Raw genomic sequence first — 19,439 nt, forward strand, 5'->3', positions numbered from 1 at the left:
GTAACCGGGTGACAATGTCCGGTTCATGCCACTCACCTGCCGCACCCAGAATGCCGGTGGCATTGTCTGTGCCATCTCCCCTGGCGTTACCCACACTGTCCTCTCCCTTTGCCAGCTGCCCGGTGCTCCCGGCCAGGAACCTCGTGTCGAGAGGGAGGCTGTGTCCATCACCCGTTCCTTCGTCTGCAGCAGTCCCGGCCTCCCAGCCCTGGCCTGTCCTTTCTCCTCTCGTCGCTTTGGTTTCTTCCCTCCATCTGCCTCTGAGCGCTGCAGAGAAAGAGTGGCACAGGTCGATGTGCAGATCCCAGGCCGCGGCCTTAGTATCTAACATCCAGCTGGGGATGGTCTCCCGAGAAGCACAGGGGGTAGGAATTGCTTCTCAGTCTGACTTGGCAGATGGGAAATGTAATGAACATCTTTATTAGCCCAGAGTAAAAAACAACCCACAGTACACTGGGTGCTTTTCTAAAACGTCTGCTGTAGCAGATGCAGGAAGCACTGGGGTTACCTTCTTTGACCTGTATTCTGCAGGAGGTCCAACCTTATCAGGGGTCCCCAACGCAGTGCCCACCGGTGCAATGGCACCCGCCAGGGCAGTTGCACGCACCTCCAGGACACCGTGCCACCGAAAGGCCGCCGCCAAGAACAACCACCGGAGAACCGCCCGCGGGAATGCCACCGAGAAGCATTGCCATTTGTCGGCGGTCTTTCGGCAGCGGGGTGTCTGGTGCCCTCCATGGTCTTCTGGGAATAGGAATATACTATTCCCAGAGAAAGGTTGGGGACCACTGAACTAGATGATCACAATGGTCCCTGCTGGCCCTAGGAATTGCCGGTCCCACATTAGATTAAACTAATTTTTAAAGACAAGTTAGTTGGTTTTCCCCCTCTTGTGGTCACTACAGGGGCACAGCTAAAACTCTGTGGGTGCCTGACCTGTGCATTTCCAGATTTTAACATGACTGGATTGCCTTTCAGTGTGGTCTTACCCCAGATTCCTTGGCTTTGCAGTGCTTGAGCTAGCTGGGAATCACGTGAGGATCGCCACATCCTCCCTGAAGTGCCTTTACCCTTTCATTACTAACACGCACCGTCCACCTGACCTCCATGGTTTGGTTTTGTCTTGGCACTTCCTCGTTTGCCTGTTTGTTTTGCTAACGAGTTCAAATTTCCTACCCAAATGCTAAACAACAGACCCAATGATTTGAAGATGTCGTATCAACTACCAACCTTAACTCATTTTTACCTTTGAGTTCTTAAGGGTGAGTCACTGGCCCATGAGAGGAGTGCAGAGGAGCCCAAGGGCAGCCGCCAGTTGGCTTCAGGTTCCCACCTGCTTTGCACCCCCGAAATTGTGCAAAGCCGTCAAAAGTAAAATGATGAATCTGGCCCTTGGATTTGCAGTTGATCTATTGGTTCAGAGGGCTGCATTAGCAAGGCCGGCCCTAGAGTTCGTTCTCTGAGTCCCAATGGCTCTGTGCATCTAGGGCGAGCCCTGTGCTCCTGCCTCCGTTTCCCCAGCAGTGCCACCTCAGTGCACAGTAGAGTCAGTCATGCTAGAAGGAGATTTTCAAACACCCACGCCCAAGCATGTGACCTATAAAGAGCCACAAGAGATTCTCCAAATCATCAGCCAATGAGAACTTTTGACACACATGGCTGGACCGATGACACCCAGCATGGAAATTAGCTGTAGAAGAAGAGTAACGATTGGCTGAGTTAGCGCTCATGTCATGGCGGGAGGAATCGCTCAGTGGTTTGAGCATTGGCCTGCTAAACCCAGGGTTGTGAGTTCAATGGGGTCATTTAGGGATCTGGGGCAAAAATTGGTCCTGCTTTGAGCAGGGGGTTGGACTCAATGACCTCCTGAGGTCCCTTCGAACCCTAATATTCTATGTCCCTACCTAGAGTTACATAAACTGTAGCCCCAACCCTACATGTAGCCTATATTAGATCAGATGAGATGAAAATTGCTTAATTGCAACATCGGCTCTTCTAGTCGGGCCGGCGCACAACACTTGGATGACTTGTCCCATCAGCAGAGTTTGCAATCTCTGCATTTTCCCATGGCTAAGATCGATCAGGACAAAGAACAGAGAATGACACAAGCTGCTAAATGCCTGAAATGATCCAGTTCATAATTAATTAAACTAATTAACCGAATTACTGGTTCCATCTCAGGAATGTCATCCTGCACCCAAGCAGCGAGGGCTGGAGGTAGGGGAAACCCTTGCTGGACTTCTGATGTAAACAACGAGGCTGACACACAATTAATTAAATATAAAAATTATGAAATATAATTAAATATTTATTTTATTAAATATAAAAAGTAGGATTTAAGTGGTGCCAAGTAAAAACAGACAGAACAAAGCAAGTTACTGAGCAAAATAAAACAAAACACACCAGTCTAAGCATAATACAATAAGAAACTGATTACAGATAAAATCTCACCCTCAGAGATGTTCCAATAAGCTTCTTTCACAGACCGAACTCCTTCCTAGTTTGGGCCCAATCCTTTCCCTGGTCCAGCCCTTGTTCCAGCTCAGGTGGTAACTAGGGGATTTCTCATGACTGGAACCTCCTTTGTTCTGTTCCACCCCTTATATAGAGCTGGGCAGCTGGAGAGCAGCTGCTGCCGGCCAGGTGCCCAGCTCTGAAGGCAGTGCCGCCGCCAGCAACAGCACAGAAGTAAGGTAGCCATACTGTGACCCCCCTACAATAGCCTTGCAACCCCCTTTTGGGTTGGGAGCCCCAGTTTGAGAAACGCTGTGTCTTTTTGTATAATTTTACCCTATAGTATAGGATACTTTTATAGCATTGGTTAAAAGCACAAAAAAGGCCCAGATTTCACAGGGGGAGACCAGATTTCACAGTCCACGATGTGTTTTTCATGGCCATGAAATTGGTAGGGCCCTACTACTTATGTCATAGGCACTGCTCTTCTTGGTTTGGTCGGTACCTTGAGTGGGGGCTTCAGTTTGCTAGCAAAGGGGGTGCCGATAAGCCACCCCTTTAAAGAAACACCCCCACAGCCCTATCTGTTTGGCTTCTGAGCTGGTAAAGTCAGCTAGTGCCAACTGCGGGCAGTGAGGTCAGGTCATTCTCCACCTTCTCTGCCTGGTGGGGGCATTGTTAGCTCTCTCCCAAAGAAAGAAACACACCCTGTCCAATTCTGCCCCCACCAAAAGACTTAATTCCTCATAAAGAAAAGGAGGACTTGTGGCACCTTAGAGACTAACCAATTTATTTGAGCATAAGCTTTCATGAGCTACAAGTGCCACAAGTCCTCCTTTTCTTCTTGCGAATACAGACTAATACGGCTGCTACTCTGAAATCTAATTCCTCATGGCACCCATGGCAGCAGAGGGACAGAGTGAGGCTGGCAGACACAGAGCTGAGTGAGGAGGGCAGGTGGGGTTAGCCAGGACAGGCAATGGGGGACTGCAGCTCCCACAAGGTTCACAGTGTTGTAATCTGGACAAGCATGGGCGGAGGGTGAACCACTGGTTCGGGGAGGTTACCCCCCAGCCCCGCCCCTTCCACACCCTCACCGGAGCCCAGAGCCCCCCCAGTGTGGCTGCTGGCCCCCACCCCAGGCTAGCGACCCCAGTCCTGAGCACCCCGGTATCCCCAGCACCAGGAGGCCAGGCAGCGTGGCTCCAGTCCCCCAACCTCAGAGCGCTGGGAGACCGGGCAGCATGGCCCTAGCCCCTCCAGCCCCGGAGCACTGGAAGGCTGGGCAGTGCGGACCCAGCACCAGGAGGGCAGGCAGCACAGTGCCAGCGCCAGCCCCAGCCGGGGCCATGGCACAGGGGAAGAGCTGCCCGCAGCGTGGGAAGCAGGAGGGGAACTGGGGGCAGAGTGTGGACAGGGCCACACCTGGCCTATGATATCAGCAGCCCACGTGGACAAGCATCAAGATTTACCTTGTTTGCAATGAAATAATGGGGAAACCAACTCAGGAGGCTGAAACGTTACAGCTGGGGACTGTGAAATACCTGGAAAGCTACCGGACGGCGATTAGAAACCGAGAAACATTTACTCCAACCCTCTTTCCATTGTCTGAACACCAAGGATTTGAGTGGACCGGGAAAAGACCAAGTGGGTTAAATCTTGTACAATTTTTGTGCTGCAAAAATTGAGTGACTTGCCTGAGAAACTGGCCTGAAGAGTTTCAGAGTAACAGCCACGTTAGTCTGTATCCGCAAAAAGAAAAGGAGGACTTGTGGCACCTTGGAGACTAACAAATTAATTTGAGCATAAGCTTTCGTGAGCTATAGCCCACTTCATCAGATGCATGAGTGAGTAGGAAAAGAATTTCGCAACAGCCACTGGCCAGATGTTGAAGCAAGATGAAAAAACCCCACCAAACTGGAAATAAGGTGCACATTTTTATCCTGGAAGCTAATTACCCCTTAGAACAATTTACCAAGGGGCCTGGCGGATTCTCCATTGCTGGCAATCTTGAAATCGAGCAGGGCTGGTTTTGAAGCCGACCTGCTGTAGTGGAGTTTATTCAGCGCAGAGTCTCTTTGGCTTTATAATCTGTGATTTTTAGGGGTGCTGGGGCTTGGCGTGTGTTGGGAACCTCCACAGCCGCCCTTTCCTGGCAAGGACCATGAGCCACGCCCCGCTCTGCGAGGAGAAGCCAAATGGTCTAGCACTCCAGGGCCCTGAAAATGCAGGCAGAAGTTCAGTTACAGAGTGGGGGCTACCCCATTTATTGCACCCAATGCAGCATGTATGATTATCTGCCCTATGGGCGAGTGGCATATGTGTGCATTTGGTGCAGGGAACTCCTGGCCTTCCTTGACCATGTACAGGTTTTGGAGACCAGAGTGGCTGAGCTGGAGGAGCTAAGGGAGACAGAGAGGTACATAGATGAGACTTTCCGGGACACAGTAGAACAGCCCCACCCCCAGTCTGACAGCCTCTGTGCTGTAGAGGAGGATGAAAGTCTCAGGGAAGGAGAACATCCAACTCAGGAATCATAACATTCAAAAACCAGTACGAGAACACTTCAACCACCCTGGACACTCAACAACAGACCTAAAAGTGGCAATTCTTCAATAAAAAACCTTCAAAAACAGACTCAAATGTGAAACTGCAGAACTGGAATTAATTTGCAAACTAGACACTATCAGATTAGGCCTGAATAAAGACTGGGGAGTGGTCGGGTCATTACAAAACCTAAACTTAACTTCCCCCATACTAATTTCCCCCTACTGTTACTCACACCTTCTTGTCAACTGTGTGAAATGGGCCACTCTCATTACCACTTCCAAAGTTATTTTTCCTCCCTGGATACCCTGCTGTCAATTGAATTGTCTCGTTAGACTGACCTCACACTTGGTAAGGCAACTCACATCTTTTCATGTATTATACCTGCTCCTGTATTTTCTACTCCATACATCTGACGAAGTGGGTTCTAGCCCACAAAAGCTTATGCCTAAATAAATTTGTTAGTCTCTAAGGTGCCACAAGGACTCCTCATTGTTTTTGCTGATACAGACTAACATGGCTACCACTCTGAAACAGATCCCATAGTCGGGATCCTCCTTCCAGATAATGTTGTGGTATCCTCTCGCACTGAGGATACCTTTGCGGGGGAGGGAACCCCAGCGATTAGGAAGAGACAGGTATTATTAATGGGCAATTTGATCATTAGAAACATAGCTGGGTTTGTGATGACCAGGAGAACCGCACGGTGACTTGCATTCCTGGTGCAAAGGTTGCAGATCTCTCGAGAGATCTAGATAGACCTATGTGTAGTGCTGGGGAGTAACCAGTGGTCGTGGTACATGTAGGTACCAGTGACACAGGGAAAGGTAGGAGAGAGGTCCTGGAGGCCAAATTTATTCTCCTACGTGTAACCCTTCTGCCAGGTGAAGCCAGCAGCAACAAGGGCTGGGTTCAGTATCAAGGGGTTCTTTTTCAACAATACAACATAAAACCAGCTCGAGCGCTGTCAAGGTTCCTTTCCCACTCTGAACTCTAGGGTACAGATGTGGGGACCTGCAATGAAAACCCCCTAAGCTTATTTTTACCAGCTTAGGTTAAAACTTCCCCAAGGCGCAAACTATTTTACCTTTTGCCCTTTGACTTTTTTTGCTGCCACCACCAAGCGTCTAACAAATATATAATCGGGAAAGAGCCCGCTTGGAAATGTCTTTCCCCCCCAAATCCTCCCCAAACCCTACACCCCCTTTCCTGGGGAAGGCTTGATAAAAATCTTCATCAATTTGCATAGGTGAACACAGACCCAAACCCTTGGGTCTTAAGAACAAAGAAAAAGCAATCAGGTTCTTAAAAGAAGAACTTTAATAGAAGAAAAAGTAAAAGAATCACCTCTGTAAAATCAGGATGGTAAATACCTTACAGGGTAATTAGATTCAAACCATAGAGAATCCCTCTAGGCAAAACCTTAAGTTACAAAAAGACACACAGACAGGAATATCCATTGCATTCAGCACAGCTATTTTCTCAGCCATTTAAACAAAGAGAATCTAACGCATATCTAGCTAGATTACTTACTAAGTTCTAAGACTCCATTCCTGTTCTGTCCCCAGCAAAAGCATCACACAGACCGAGAGAGTGGCTTTGTTTTTCCCTCCCCACAGCTTTTGAAAGTATCTTGTCTCCTCATTGGTCATTGTGGTCAGGTGCCAGCGAGGTTATCCTAGCTTCTTAACCCTTTACAGGTGAAAGGATTTTTCCTCTGGCCAGGAGGGATTTTAAAGGTGTTTACCCTTCCCTTTATATTTATGACAAGCCCCCACCCAGTGATCTGGGACAATTACACACCACCCCCTGGGCGCCTCTAAGAGGCAATACTTCCCCTCTGGCAAGCACAGAGTCTGAGTGTAGTAAAAACTTTTAATAAAAGGAGGGAATTAACTCAACATTAATTTGGGAAAACATCGAAACTAGGGCTCATAAACACAAACCATGAGCAAAAGACCCACCCCCAAGTAAGTTGGGCAGTGTCTTTTTCCTCTCAGGGTCTTAAGTCCAGCAACCCAAAAGTCCTTTCAATATGCCCCATCCCTTCTCTGCACCCCACTCACAGTTGCTGTCCTTGGCCCGTGCAGCCCCAGAGTTCAGGGGTTCATCCGCAGAGATCACCTCCCACCCTGTGTGGAAGGCGGGGGGATGTAAGAAGGCACCTTACACGCTGCACTGCTTGGGCACTCGCTCCTCACCCCAACGGCTGCTTGCCACACCTCTGCGGGGCTCTGCTCTGACCCTCTCCACCAGCTTCTCCACCAGCCGCCCTGCTAGCCATGCCTCTCCGCCAGCCGCCATGCTAGCCACTTGACACGTGCCCTGCTGGTCCTGTCTCTCCACCAGTTGCCCACTCACCAAAATATCTTCAGGGCCCGCTCCCCCTTAACACAACTCTCAGAGATTTCAGCTGTTAGTGGGGGAGCCTCACTGCTGGTGCACACTGGGCAGTCTATTGCAATAGAGATGCTATCCCAAAGTAGGTCTAATACTTGGACCTAGGTATCAGTGATTTCAGCGCTGCAGTATGTAACAAGACTCTCAACTGAGTCTAAATTGGTTCTTTTACTATACCATAGAGAGAAGAAGAGTCAAGTGATACCTTTCCCCACCCTTAGGGCTTTGAAACCCATGTCCCCTGCCTAGCGAGTGCTGTTCTGTTGAGGGTGAGTCCCTCCATTGGGGTGTGCCAGGTACAGTTCTGCTGCCTTCGGTTCACACAACAAGGATAGCAACGCTTTATTATTCCTGCCCCAATAACAAGGAGACTGGGGATCCAGCACCAGCCACAAGTGATCATTTGGCAAGCAATCCCATCATGCTGAGCACCTCATCAGGGTGGGTGTGTCCATGCAAATGAGATCAGCTTCTGAAGCCTTTTTCCACAGCTCACCACTAAATGTCAGGGGAGAGCTCACCCAGAGTCTGCTTACAGATAGATAGATAGATAGAGGGGGGGGGGCATATGGGGATGTATGTATGTATAGTTAGATAGATAAGTACATCCGAGTAGATCACAGAGACGCAGGAAGCCCAAACTGTTCAGAAGCTGCCGTGTTCCCTGTTGAAACTCCCAAAAGAACAGAAGAGGTGTTTAGCCGGCCACTCCTTTGACCCTCTCTAAGGCTGAACGCACTGGGAAAAGGGGCAAACTCGGTGTATGGGCAGGAGGAGGAGTTGGAGCATGACACAAGTGAGCCCTTTACAGCTGGCAAGCCTGAGCAGAGATCATTCCTTGCCTGGGGAGGGAGGAATGCACCACACAGGCTCGGACTGCCATCTGGGCACAACTGCCAGGACAGATCATTGCACCACACCGGGAAGCAAACCCTGATTGCAGGGTAACAGCTGGCAGCCAAGAACCCTCAGCTCTGCTCCACCCACCTTCCCAGCTCAGGCAACTTTCCCAAGCACACCGCCTCCTGCCTGGCAGGGTACGGCCCCTGTGAAAGGCCTCACTTCTTTCTGCAGCCAGCTGACTTGTAGGAACATTACGTTGTGGGGTCCTCCTTCCCCTAAGCTCCATCCATCTGTCTGTCCATCTCTGGGCTTCATGGGGCAGCGACGCACATTCCTGAAGGGAAAACTTTCTCTTCTTGATTGTCCTAGTGCATTATGGCCCTGCAACGTCAGAGAAGCGTAGAAGGGGTGGGTGGAAAGGGACCTGGAGAGGTCACCTACTCCAGATCCTTGGACCAAGCCAACCTAGACCACCCCTGAAGGGGGTTTGTCCAACCTGCTCTGGAAACCCTCCAGTGACGGGGACCCCCAGGCTTCCCATGGAGCGTTTTCCAGAGCCGAGCTCCCCTGAGTGCTGGAAAGTGTTTCCTAAAACCCAGACAAACTCTGCCATGCTCCACATTAAGCCAATTACTTCTTGTCCTATCTCCAGTGGACATTCATAGCTCTTTATTCACTGATTTCAAGACCAGATGGGACCATTGTGATCATCTGCTCTGGCCTCCCGTATTGCACAGGCCGGAGACCCTCCTCCAGATAATTCCTAGGTCAAAGCAATAACAGATTTAAAAGCAGCCATCCTTCAACAACCAAAAACTTCAAAAACAGACTTCAAAGAGAAACTGCAGAGCTACAATTCATTTGCAAACTTAACACCATCAACTTGGGCTTGAATAGGGACTGGGAGTGGCTGGCTCACTACAAAAGCGATTTTCCCTCTCTTGGTATTGACTCCTCCTCATCAATTATTGGGAGGGAACCACATCCACCCTGACCGAATTGGACTTCTCATCACTGGTTCTCCACTTGTAAGGTAACTCCCTTCTCTTCATGTGTAATAATGCCTGCAGCTGTAATTTTCACTCCATGCATCTGAAGAAGTGGGGTTTTTTACCCACAAAAGCTTATGCCCAAATAAATCTGTTACTCTTGAAGGTGCCACCAGACTCCTCCTTTTTTTAGGTCAAAGCTGTGAGCAACACAGCCCATCTCCATTTCAAAATGGTCACTGGAGGAGAATCCAATACCATCACCCTGGGGCCAGTAGTTAATGCCTCTCATCATGAAAATATAACTCCTTATTTCCAGGCTGAATTTGTCTACCTTCAGCTTCCAACCCTTGGACCTGGTTAGACCTGCCTCTGCTCGACTGAAGGGATGGTTGTTAAATATTTGCTCCCCATGTCGGTACTTACAGACTGGGATCACGCCATCCTTACACCTGCTCTTCATTAAGCTAATTGAGTTCCTGGAGTCTCTCACTCAAAGACAGGTTTTTTAATCCTCATGGCTCTCCTCTGACCCCTCTCTGATTTAATCATCATCCGGCTGGAACTGTGTGCACCAGAACTGGGCACTGGATTCCAGGCACGATTGCACCCAGACCAAATACAGAGGTAAAATTGTGACTTTCCCCTCTGGTGTTATCTGGACCTGTGATCTGCTAGGTCATTCCCTGACTCTGGGAGCCAGCCTTACCCTGCTCTGCTGTGAGAACCCCCACTCATGGGCTATTCATGCACAGCCTCTGGCATGTAAGCTGCTGCTTGGATTGTGCAACCGAATTGACACTAGTCAATACCCCCAGTCCTAGACACAACCCTAGGAACCTCCGTCTTGCAGTGTCCAGTTATGCCCGCTGGACGCTGCAAACTTATATGAGTTCATCAATTTAACAGAGAAAGTTAGATATACCAGGCTCGTTATCCCAAGGGAAATCTCTGACACACTTCAAACCAAACGCATTGCTTCAGGTCGAATAAACAAACAGATTTATTAACTACAAAGATAAATTTTAAGTGATTATAAATCAAAGCATAACAAGTTAGATTTGGTCAAATGAAATAAAAGCAAAACGCATTCTAAGCTGATCTTAACACTTTCATGGCCCTTACAAACTTAGATGCTTCTCACCACAGGCTGGCTGGTTGCTTTCAGCCAGGCTCTCTACTTTGATCAGCTCTTCAGTCGCTTGATGTAGTGACTGTAGATGGAGGTGGAAGACAGAGGAAGAGCATGGAAAACATCTCTCCCTTTTATCATGTCCTTTCTTCCCTCTTGGCTTTGCCCCCCCTTCAGAGTCAGGTGAGCATTACCTCTTCGCTGTGTCAAGCTGACCAAAGGAAGGGGGCTGACTCACTCCAGAGTCCAACAGATCCTTTGTTGTTGCCTAGGCCAGCGTCCTTTGTTCCTGTGAGACTGGGCTGGGTTTGTCCCATACCTGCCCCGAGGAGGTGTGAACTGCCACTCTGCTCTTGGAGAGTTTTTGCCTGGGCTTCTTTTAAGCCAAGAGGACACATTTTCAGCCTCATAACAATATATACATGAAATTATAACCTATAACATTACTGAAACAACGATTACTATAACAACAAGGCTCAGTGCATCAGAAGCCCTCCGAAGACATCCTACATGAGAAACTTTGCACTGGATACCACACAATCATTGTACAAGGATGAACACGAGGGAGCTGGGTGGTTCCCCCAAGGTACAGAGTATCACAAAAATCACCTCTCTGCCCTATTCGATGTTCCCCCATTTATGTATCCCAGGATGGCCTTAGCTTCTGCTACTGCTGCAGCTACTGGTACAAATAAAAGCACCACCAACATGAAAAAGGTTAATAATTTATTGCAGAGGGGGCCCATTTGAGCAGGTTTGGGTTAAAGTGCTTTGTAGACATGGCGTGGCTGGTGCGCCCAAATAGCCTATTGCACTAAATGGAGTGGGCAGGGCGGGGAGGGGTCCGAAGTGCCCCCCAAGGTGCATGAACTTTTCCTTCATGTGGAGGTAATGACACCGGCGTCAGTGGGTTATGCCAGATTTACACTGGGGACAGTGGAAGAAAAGGGGAGGATGAGGCCTGACACACATACGGGCTCCTTCCCTCTCCGTCTCCATCAGCCACTCTACCAAGCGATTCTTCCCCCTTCCCCGGGGGTGGGGGCTCTAGCTCCATGAGGCCTGGTGTCTGGACTGGGCCTGGGCTATTCACAGTGCCCCGAGCAGGCCCCCCCCACACCACCTCGGGGGGACCGCCACTAGGTCAGGGGTTGCTCACGAGCTTCGGCCTCCGGATGTGCATCTGGGCAGGGGAAAGAGGGGCCGTGAGGTCAAGGAGCAGATATTGGCTCCCAAGAGACTCCCCTCCTCCAGCCCCCTCCCCCACATCAGGCACCTTCCCTCCCCCGGTCCCCTGTACCCCTTCCCTCCACATCAGACACCTCCCCTCCCCCAGCCCCCATAGCCCCCCTCCACACCCACACTGGGCACCTTCCCTCCCCCAACCCCATACCTCCTCCCAGGCACCTCCCCTCCCCCCACCACCCCCACTTGCTCCTCTCCCAGGATGCCGGGTGGGGGAGAAGTGGTGCCACCCAGTGGCTGTTTGATGGCAGCATCCCCCAGGCCTGGTGCAAAGCCAGGGACGGGGAGTGGCCCGGGGCACCTACCTCGATGGCAGGGTCCACAGCCGAGAGCTGAGGGCTGAAAGTCCCTCTGCTGCCACTCCCTGTGGATCCAGAAGGGAACCAGAGTCAGAAAGGGGGAGGCCGAGGGGGCTGCCCCAGCATCACACCCCCCACACCTGACTCAAGCTGCACCGGTCTCAGTGTCGCCCTCTCCCACCCCACACCTGCCACTAGCTGCACCAGTCTCAGCATTGTCCCCTCACACACCTGCCATGAGCTGCACCGGTCTCAGCGTTGCCCCAGGCCTCACCAGCCCCACTGGGGCATTGCCCATGGCCAGAGGGTCCGGCTCACCGGGCTGGGGTGACTGGCTCTTACCGTTGTATGAGGCTCCTTCGTACTTGATGATGAAACCCCCAGAGATGCTCACTTCCTCTTCATAATCCTCCGGCTGCTCAGCAGAGCTTTGCAGTCTGTGGGGGAAAGCACCGGCCAACCCCGTGAGTGTCCCGGGGCAGAGACACACTGGCACCTGCCCGCCAGAGACTGCACCCCTTGGAGACACCCCAACAGAAAGATTGAGGATCCTTCCCTGCCCTCCTCTGGCCCCTCCTGGCTCCCAGCCCCCCTGCTGTGACCCACCAGCCCCCACACCCCTCCCAGAGCCAGGGAGAGAACCCAGGAGTCCTGTCTCCCAGCCCCCCCTGCTCTCTCCCACCTTGTGTGCACCTGGCCCCTTAACCAGGCTAAGAGCCTCCAACACCTGGCTCTGGCCAGGAAGGTGACTAGGATGATGCCAGCGATGAACAGGACGACCAGGGGAACAGCTATGCCCACGCCCACCTTACTGACACGGGTTTGGCAGCGATCATCTGGGTACCAGAACACATCCTTGTTGGCACAGCTGTGGGGAGAGACGTGGGGGGTGAGTACAGCACACACCCCAGACCGGCCCTTCACTGTGGTCCCCTGTCCCCACAAGCTGACCCTTCCCTTGGCTCCCCCCTCAGCCCAGCTGCCTTCCCCTCAGCTCCTCCATCCCTTTCCCCAGCTCCCTTCCCTGGGGTCCCCATGTCCCCATTGCCAGCCCCTTCCCTGTTGCTCCCTGCCCCTCTCCAGGCTCAGGGTTAGGGTTATGGTTATGGGTTAAGAGTTAGTGTTTAGGGTGATGGTTAAGGGGTAGGGTTAAGGTTAAGAGTTATGGGGTGGGGTAAGGGTTATGGTTAAGGATTTAGGGGTTGAGTTAAGGTAAAGAATTAAGGGGTAGGGTTAGGGTTTAGGGTGAGGGTTAAGAGTTAAGTGGTTGGGTGAGGGTGAGGGTTGAGTTTAGGGTTAGAGTGAGGGGTTTAGAGTGAGGGGTTTGGGGGGGTTAGGGTCTGGTTTAGGAGTTAGGATTAGGGTCAGAGTCAGGGTATAGGTGCTGAAGGGCCCCAAGACAGGGCAGCCCATCTAGAGCAAGCTCTGAGGAAGCCAGGCAAACCAAGTTGGTGGCCGGGCTCCCCCCGGGCATACTTGGCATCCTTCACACCCTAGGCTGGGCAGACTCACGTGCACTGGGGCCCAGAGCTCGTCAGCTGGCACTGCCCGTAGTTGCAGTTCAGGAAATCTGGCAGGTCCTGGGAGCACCTGGTGAGGCAGCACAGGGTGCCCTTCTCAGTGATGTGGGGGTAGTAGTACTGGGCCAAGTCCTGGGGGACGATCTGCTTGCAGATATCTGACGGGTGAAGAGAAGGGTCAGCGGGAGGCTGAGTGCGGTCAGCCCACCCCAGAGCCATGGGCAGGGGCAGGCTGGGGGCTAATGGGGCAGCCACGCATCGTTAGAAGTTTGGGTCACTCACCTGCCGCCGAAAAATTCGTAATGGCGTTTTTGACCACGTTGGGTGGAGCCGTCAAGCAGAACGTGCCTAGAGACAGAGGCAACCAGGCATTCGTCACTCGTTAGCAATCATCAGCTAGTCGTTAGTAGGGTCTACAGCGCCACAGCAGGCTGAGAGCCCAGCAGAGATCGGGCCCCCCGAGACCGAGATCAGTTCTCCCCATAGTGCTGAGCCCTGTCCAGACCTTCACCCAGGCTGAGAGGGGCGAGGAGGTGACCCAGGCCATGCAATGGGGTCACAGTGAGGGGGCCCTTGACTGTCTGAATATGGCCCGGGGGGGCAGACACAGGTCTGCCCCTTCCTGCCCCATCACCTCCCCGCTGCCCTGGGGCGCCGTATGCGAGGCTGGGAACCGCGCCCTGCTCCCATGCCCCCCCGCCAGCAGCACTGGAGCCAGTGACCACCAGAGTGAGGTGCTCAGGGTCGCTTCTCTCACCCCACATGGTAGGGGCCAAACCCCCACCGCCTACCTGTGCAGTTACCTGTTGTTGTGTTGATGTCCTCCAGCTGCTTCACCACCTGCTTGGTGATGGATGCCAAGGTGGTGTCGAGGTTGTTGCTCAGGGGGGCCTCGATGATCACGGTGTGGTCAACCACAATACTGCCTTGCCTGGGGGGCAAAGCCAGGAGCTGGTGGTTAGAGTGGGGGGCTGGGAGCCAGGATTCCTGGGTTCTATCCCTGGCTCTGGGAGGGGAGTGGGGTCTGGTAGGTTACAGCAAGGGGGGCTGGGAGCCTGGGCTCCTGGGTTGTCTTCCAAGCACTTCAATTCTCAACCCTGAGTTAGTCGCCCATAGACCAAAGGGGAGAGCAACAGGTTAGCCGCTCGTGTGACTCACAAGAGCCCACGCACTCGACAGGGAGCTGCCTCAGCTAGCCAGGAGGATGCTGACCCTCTGCTCCCAGACAGGTAGTGTCTGCTTCAGGGCTGGCAGGGGCGCCTGGCTCGGCCGTGCAATTCAGAGCCCTCTGTACAGAGATGCTGCTGGAGGAGCCCGGCTTTATCTGGGGTGCAGCACCCTCCTCTGGGGGTGTCCCGCCTAACACACAGAAGAACGGACTGAGCAGCAGACAGAGTTAACCCATCTTGCATGTTAACACCCTGACAGCCACGGGCCAAAGGAAGGTCCGTGGGTCACACATTCCTGCAACTAGCCAGGAATGCGGCAGCTCTGCCCAGCCCATGGGTTTCGGGGTCTGGCAGCCTCGGGAACTGACACTCCCCGGCCTGTCACAGGGTAGGTTTCTCTGGAGGATGAGGGCCGAGAGGGCATTTACGGAGGGGTCGTGTTCGTGTTTACCCACAGCAGACCAGCCGCTGCGCCAGAGCAGGAGGTGCAGGGTCCAGCCCCTCCACCACTCATGCTCTTGTTGCCTCAGAGCCGAGCTGCAGAGGTGCCAAAACTGGGTGCCTTGCTCCTTCTGAGCATCCGGCACGTAGCGAACAGCGGTGCAGTCTGGGAGTGGGGCAGTGAGGGCAGCTTAGTTTCTGGGCAGGCACTCACCTCAGCGACAGGATGACAATGCCTTTGTACCCAGTCATGCTCTTGTAGACCATATCCATCTGCAAGGCAAAAAAATCCCCCCACATTCCTGCATAAACCGGGCAAGAGGAACCAACAGCAGCAGTAAGAGGACAGAATAACTATTTCCCGGCCCCTGGGCCTCACCTGCTTTTTGAATTGCTCCTCGAATTCCATATAAACTGGAGAGGATTTATTGTTCAGCTCCTCCGTGAAGTTCTTGTTGGTGACCTTCACTTGAACTTCCACCTCAGCCTGGAATGTACCTGAAACAGCCACGGAAACCCTGACAGTTATCACGCATCTAACGCCATAACCCGTCCCAGCCCCCCACCAGCACCAACACTTCCTTTCTAACCCCACGTTGCAGCCTGAGGACCACCCGACCCACCCACAGCCGCCCACTGATCCTAGGCCTTTCCCCTGTAGGGGTCAGTGAATAGAAGATGAACAGTACTACACCCCGCATTGTCCCCTTCCTGTTCCTTGCTCCCCCGACTGGAGCCTAGGCACAAGGTGAGCAACCTGCCTTGGGAAAAGCTCTTTGAGATCTCCCTGTGGAGAGCCCACCCAGAGCCAGGCATTCAGTCCCTGGGGTGCACGTCACCCCAAAAGGAAAAGGCTGCACTTACTCACGTTGGTGGGTATAACATCCTCGGCAAACTCACACTGCGGCCCATTGAATTCACTCTTGCAGATACATTTCTTGCCATCATAGGTTCCCCCGTTCAGGCAATCAACTGGAAGAGATCCCTGAGTGTGAGGTGGGTCTCCGAACCCAGCCCCCAACACACACGCACAGTGTTGCCCCCCACACACTAAAAACCCGCACCCATCCACGCCCACCGGGACTCAGACGTTCAGGCAGACGGCACCGGGCACTGTCACCATCTGCTGGCAGGGACGCTGGTGCTGAGCCAAAGGTTCAGAAGCGCCTGCATGACGTCGGCGCCTACGTCCTAGTGACTTGCAATGAGTGGATCATGGGGTCTAAATTCCTTCCTAAAGGGCTCTTGAATTCAGCAGAGGAAGGCAGAGGAACCAAAGGCTGGACGTTGGAGCCGGACATGCTCCAATGGGAAATACAGCACAGATATTTAACAACACGGGGGATCGGCCATTGGACCGAACTACCCCGGGCAAGCTACTGGGTTCAATACTGGGGTGACTGGGGGAGATTCTTCCCTAACATCTGGTGCAGCCCCCACCCATGTCTCTCCTTTGGGCCCAGGGAAGCAGATTCCCCCATTCACTCTGTTGGCCTGGGGAATAGCCCTGCTGTCTCATTGCTGGCCCTGTTGCATGGTCCAGCTGGATTCTACGGGCACCCGCCGGGAGCATCGCTGCAGCCAGAGAGGTGCTCTGGGGCATCCATTCGTTCCTCTTGGGAGGGTTAATAAATGCCCTGCCTGCAAGCACTTGGTGATTGGCATCTCTTCCTGGTTTCCCATGAGTGCATGATTGTCAGCAGGTTACCATGTTAGAAAGGAGTCTTTCGAAAATTACTGTGGGTGCCATAGAAGCTAATAAGCTGTCATGGACAGTGGTGCCAGGGACATCTCAGAAATCAGTCTACCAACTTTTCATCCATCTGTCCATTCATCCCCAGAAAATATCCACACACACATCCCCAGACACACCCATCCATCCATCCATCCGCAGACACAACACCCCACCATTCATCCATCTCCAGCCACACGCACCCATCCATCCATTGTTCCATCCCCCGAAACACCCATCCATCCCCAGGCACACCCACCCATCCCCAGACTCACCCACCCATCCGTCCACCAATCCATCCCCAAACACACCCACCTATCCATCATTCCATCCAAATCACACCCATCTATCCATCCCCAGACACACCCATCCACCCATCCATCCACCCATCCATCCCCAGACACACCAACCTATCCATCCATCCATTCACCCTTCCATCCATCTGTCCATCCCAAGACACACCTTCCATCCATTCGTCCATAGCAAGACACCCGTCCATGCCAAGACACACCCATCTATCCATCTCCATCCACCCATCCATCCATCCCTCAACACTTCTCTACCCATTCACCCATCTGCAGACATACCCTCATTCTAACTATTCATCCCCATCCAGAAACACCTATTTATCTCTCCATCCATCCACACACACAGGCCTATATCTATCTAGCCATCTACCATCCATCCATCCCCAGACACACCATCTCTATCTATTCATTTATCCACCCAGCATTGATATTAACCTCCCACATTGTGAGACAGCTTTTCCACCGACTGACCTCACCATCCCCTCTCTGACTCAGGCTGGGCTCTGGTGGGCATCAGCACAAAAGTAACACAGGAGAGACATGCCATATGGTTAGACACAAATACACTGGTTTGGTGAGGAAGATGCAGCAGGGAAGATGCTGATTCCACAGCACGTCACCCTCCAGGCACATAAGATACCAGAAAAACATGTGACCATGGCAACCACTACACCCGGATATTGAGAGTGAGATCACAGAATACTGGGCAACTCACCTGCTGGTGCAGGTGCAGAGATGGATGGCTTGGGAGTGGTGGTCTGCGTGGAGGTAGCTGGAGCAGTGGAGGTCTCGCCGGAGGCCGTGGTGGTGTCGGTGGGAGCAGTGGAAGTGTCTCCGGAGGCCATGGTGGTGACAGCGGGAGCAGTGGAAGTGTCTCCGGAGGCCGTGGTGGTGTCGCTGGGAGCAGTGGAGGTCTCGCCGGAGGCCGTGGTGGTGACGGCGGGAGCAGTGGTGGTGTCTCCGGAGGCCGTGGTGGTGACGGCGGGAGCAGTGGAGGTCTCGCCGGAGGCTGTGGTGGTGTCACCGGGAGCAGTGGAGGTCTCGCCAGAGGCCGTGGTGGTGTCGCCGGCGGCAGTGGAGGTCTCGCCGGAGGCCGTGGTGGTGTCGGCGGGAGCAGTGGAGGTCTCGCCGGAGGCCGTGGTGGTGACGGCGGGAGCAGTGGAGGTCTCGCCGGAGGCCGTGGTGGTGTCGCTGGGAGCAGTGGAGGTCTCGCCGGAGGCCGTGGTGGTGACGGCGGGAGCAGTGGAGGTCTCGCCGGAGGCCGTGGTGGTGTCGCCGGGAGCAGTGGAGGTCTCGCCGGAGGCCGTGGTGGTGTCGCCGGGAGCAGTGGAGGTCTCGCCGGAGGCCGTGGTGGTGTCGGCGGAAGCAGTGGAGGTCTCGCCGGAGGCCGTGGTGGTGTCGCCGGGAGCAGTGGAGGTCTCGCCGGAGGCCGTGGTGGTGTCGCCGGGAGCAGTGGAGGTCTCGCCGGAGGCCGTGGTGGTGACGGCGGGAGCAGTGGAGGTCTCGCCGGAGGCCGTGGTGGTGTCGGCGGGAGCAGTGGAGGTCTCGGCGGAGGCCGTGGTGGTGTCGGCGGGAGCAGTGGAGGTCTCGCCGGAGGCCGTGGTGGTGTCGGCGGGAGCAGTGGAGGTCTCGGCGGAGGCCGTGGTGGTGTCGGCGGGAGCAGTGGAGGTCTCGGCGGAGGCCGTGGTGGTGTCGGCGGGAGCAGTGGAGGTCTCGGCGGAGGCCGTGGTGGTGTCGCCGGGAGCAGTAGAGGTCTCGCCGGAGGCCGTGGTGGTGTCGCCGGGAGCAGTGGAGGTCTCGCCGGAGGCCGTGGTGGTGACGGCGGGAGCAGTGGAGGTCTCGCCGGAGGCCATGGTGGTGACGGCGGGAGCAGTGGAGGTCTCGCTGGAGTCTGTGGTGGTGACGGCAGGAGCAGTGGAGGTCTCGCTGGAGGCCGTGGTGGTGTCGCTGGGAGCAGTGGAGGTCTCGCTGGAGGCCGTGGTGGTGACGGCGGGAGCAGTGGAGGTCTCACCGGAGGCCGTGGTGGTGTCGGCGGGAGCAGTGGAGGTCTCGCCGGAGGCCGTGGTGGTGTCGCTGGGAGCAGTGGAGGTCTCGCTGGAGGCCGTGGTGGTGACGGCGGGAGCAGTGGTGGTGTCTCCGGAGGCCATGGTGGTGACGGCGGGAGCAGTGGAGGTCTCGCTGGAGTCTGTGGTGGTGACGGCAGGAGCAGTGGAGGTCTCGCTGGAGGCCGTGGTGGTGACGGCGGGAGCAGTGGTGGTGTCTCCGGAGGCCATGGTGGTGACGGCGGGAGCAGTGGAGGTCTCGCCGGAGGCCGTGGTGGTGACGGCGGGAGCAGTGGAGGTCTCGCCGGAGGCCGTGGT

The 19,439-nt window shown here is 54.0% G+C and overlaps 1 protein-coding gene and 1 long non-coding RNA gene across 2 annotated transcripts; both read right to left on the bottom strand.

Annotated features, from left to right (window-relative positions):
- Nucleotides 1-12,588: 12,588 nt before the first annotated feature.
- LOC122463936 lies at nt 12,589-13,774 on the bottom strand. The gene is made up of 3 exons (XR_006287707.1): nt 13,712-13,774; nt 13,422-13,587; nt 12,589-12,777 (listed from the first exon to the last, which is right to left on the bottom strand). It is a non-coding gene; the product is annotated as an uncharacterized LOC122463936 (long non-coding RNA).
- A 408-nt stretch (nt 13,775-14,182) lies between these two features.
- On the bottom strand, nt 14,183-16,978 carry LOC122463932 (mucin-3B-like). The gene is made up of 5 exons (XM_043537069.1): nt 16,975-16,978; nt 15,904-16,089; nt 15,419-15,537; nt 15,254-15,312; nt 14,183-14,360 (listed from the first exon to the last, which is right to left on the bottom strand). The coding sequence occupies exons 1-5, from the start codon at nt 16,976-16,978 to the stop codon at nt 14,183-14,185; spliced, it is 546 nt and encodes a 181-aa protein (XP_043393004.1).
- Between the last annotated feature and the right edge of the window lie 2,461 nt (nt 16,979-19,439).

Source organism: Chelonia mydas, chromosome 28 (assembly GCF_015237465.2).
Source record: "Chelonia mydas isolate rCheMyd1 chromosome 28, rCheMyd1.pri.v2, whole genome shotgun sequence".
Taxonomy (NCBI): domain Eukaryota; kingdom Metazoa; phylum Chordata; order Testudines; family Cheloniidae; genus Chelonia; species Chelonia mydas.

Excerpts from the sequence above, each read along its gene's own strand:
- LOC122463932 (XM_043537069.1), bottom strand. Across the intron at positions 15,313-15,418 it reads AGGAGCAATTCAAAAAGCAG|ATGGATATGGTCTACAAGAG; the intron begins GTGAGGCCCAGG and ends TTTGCCTTGCAG. Across the intron at positions 14,361-15,253 it reads ATTGTCATCCTGTCGCTGAG|GCAAGGCAGTATTGTGGTTG; the intron begins GTGAGTGCCTGC and ends TTTGCCCCCCAG.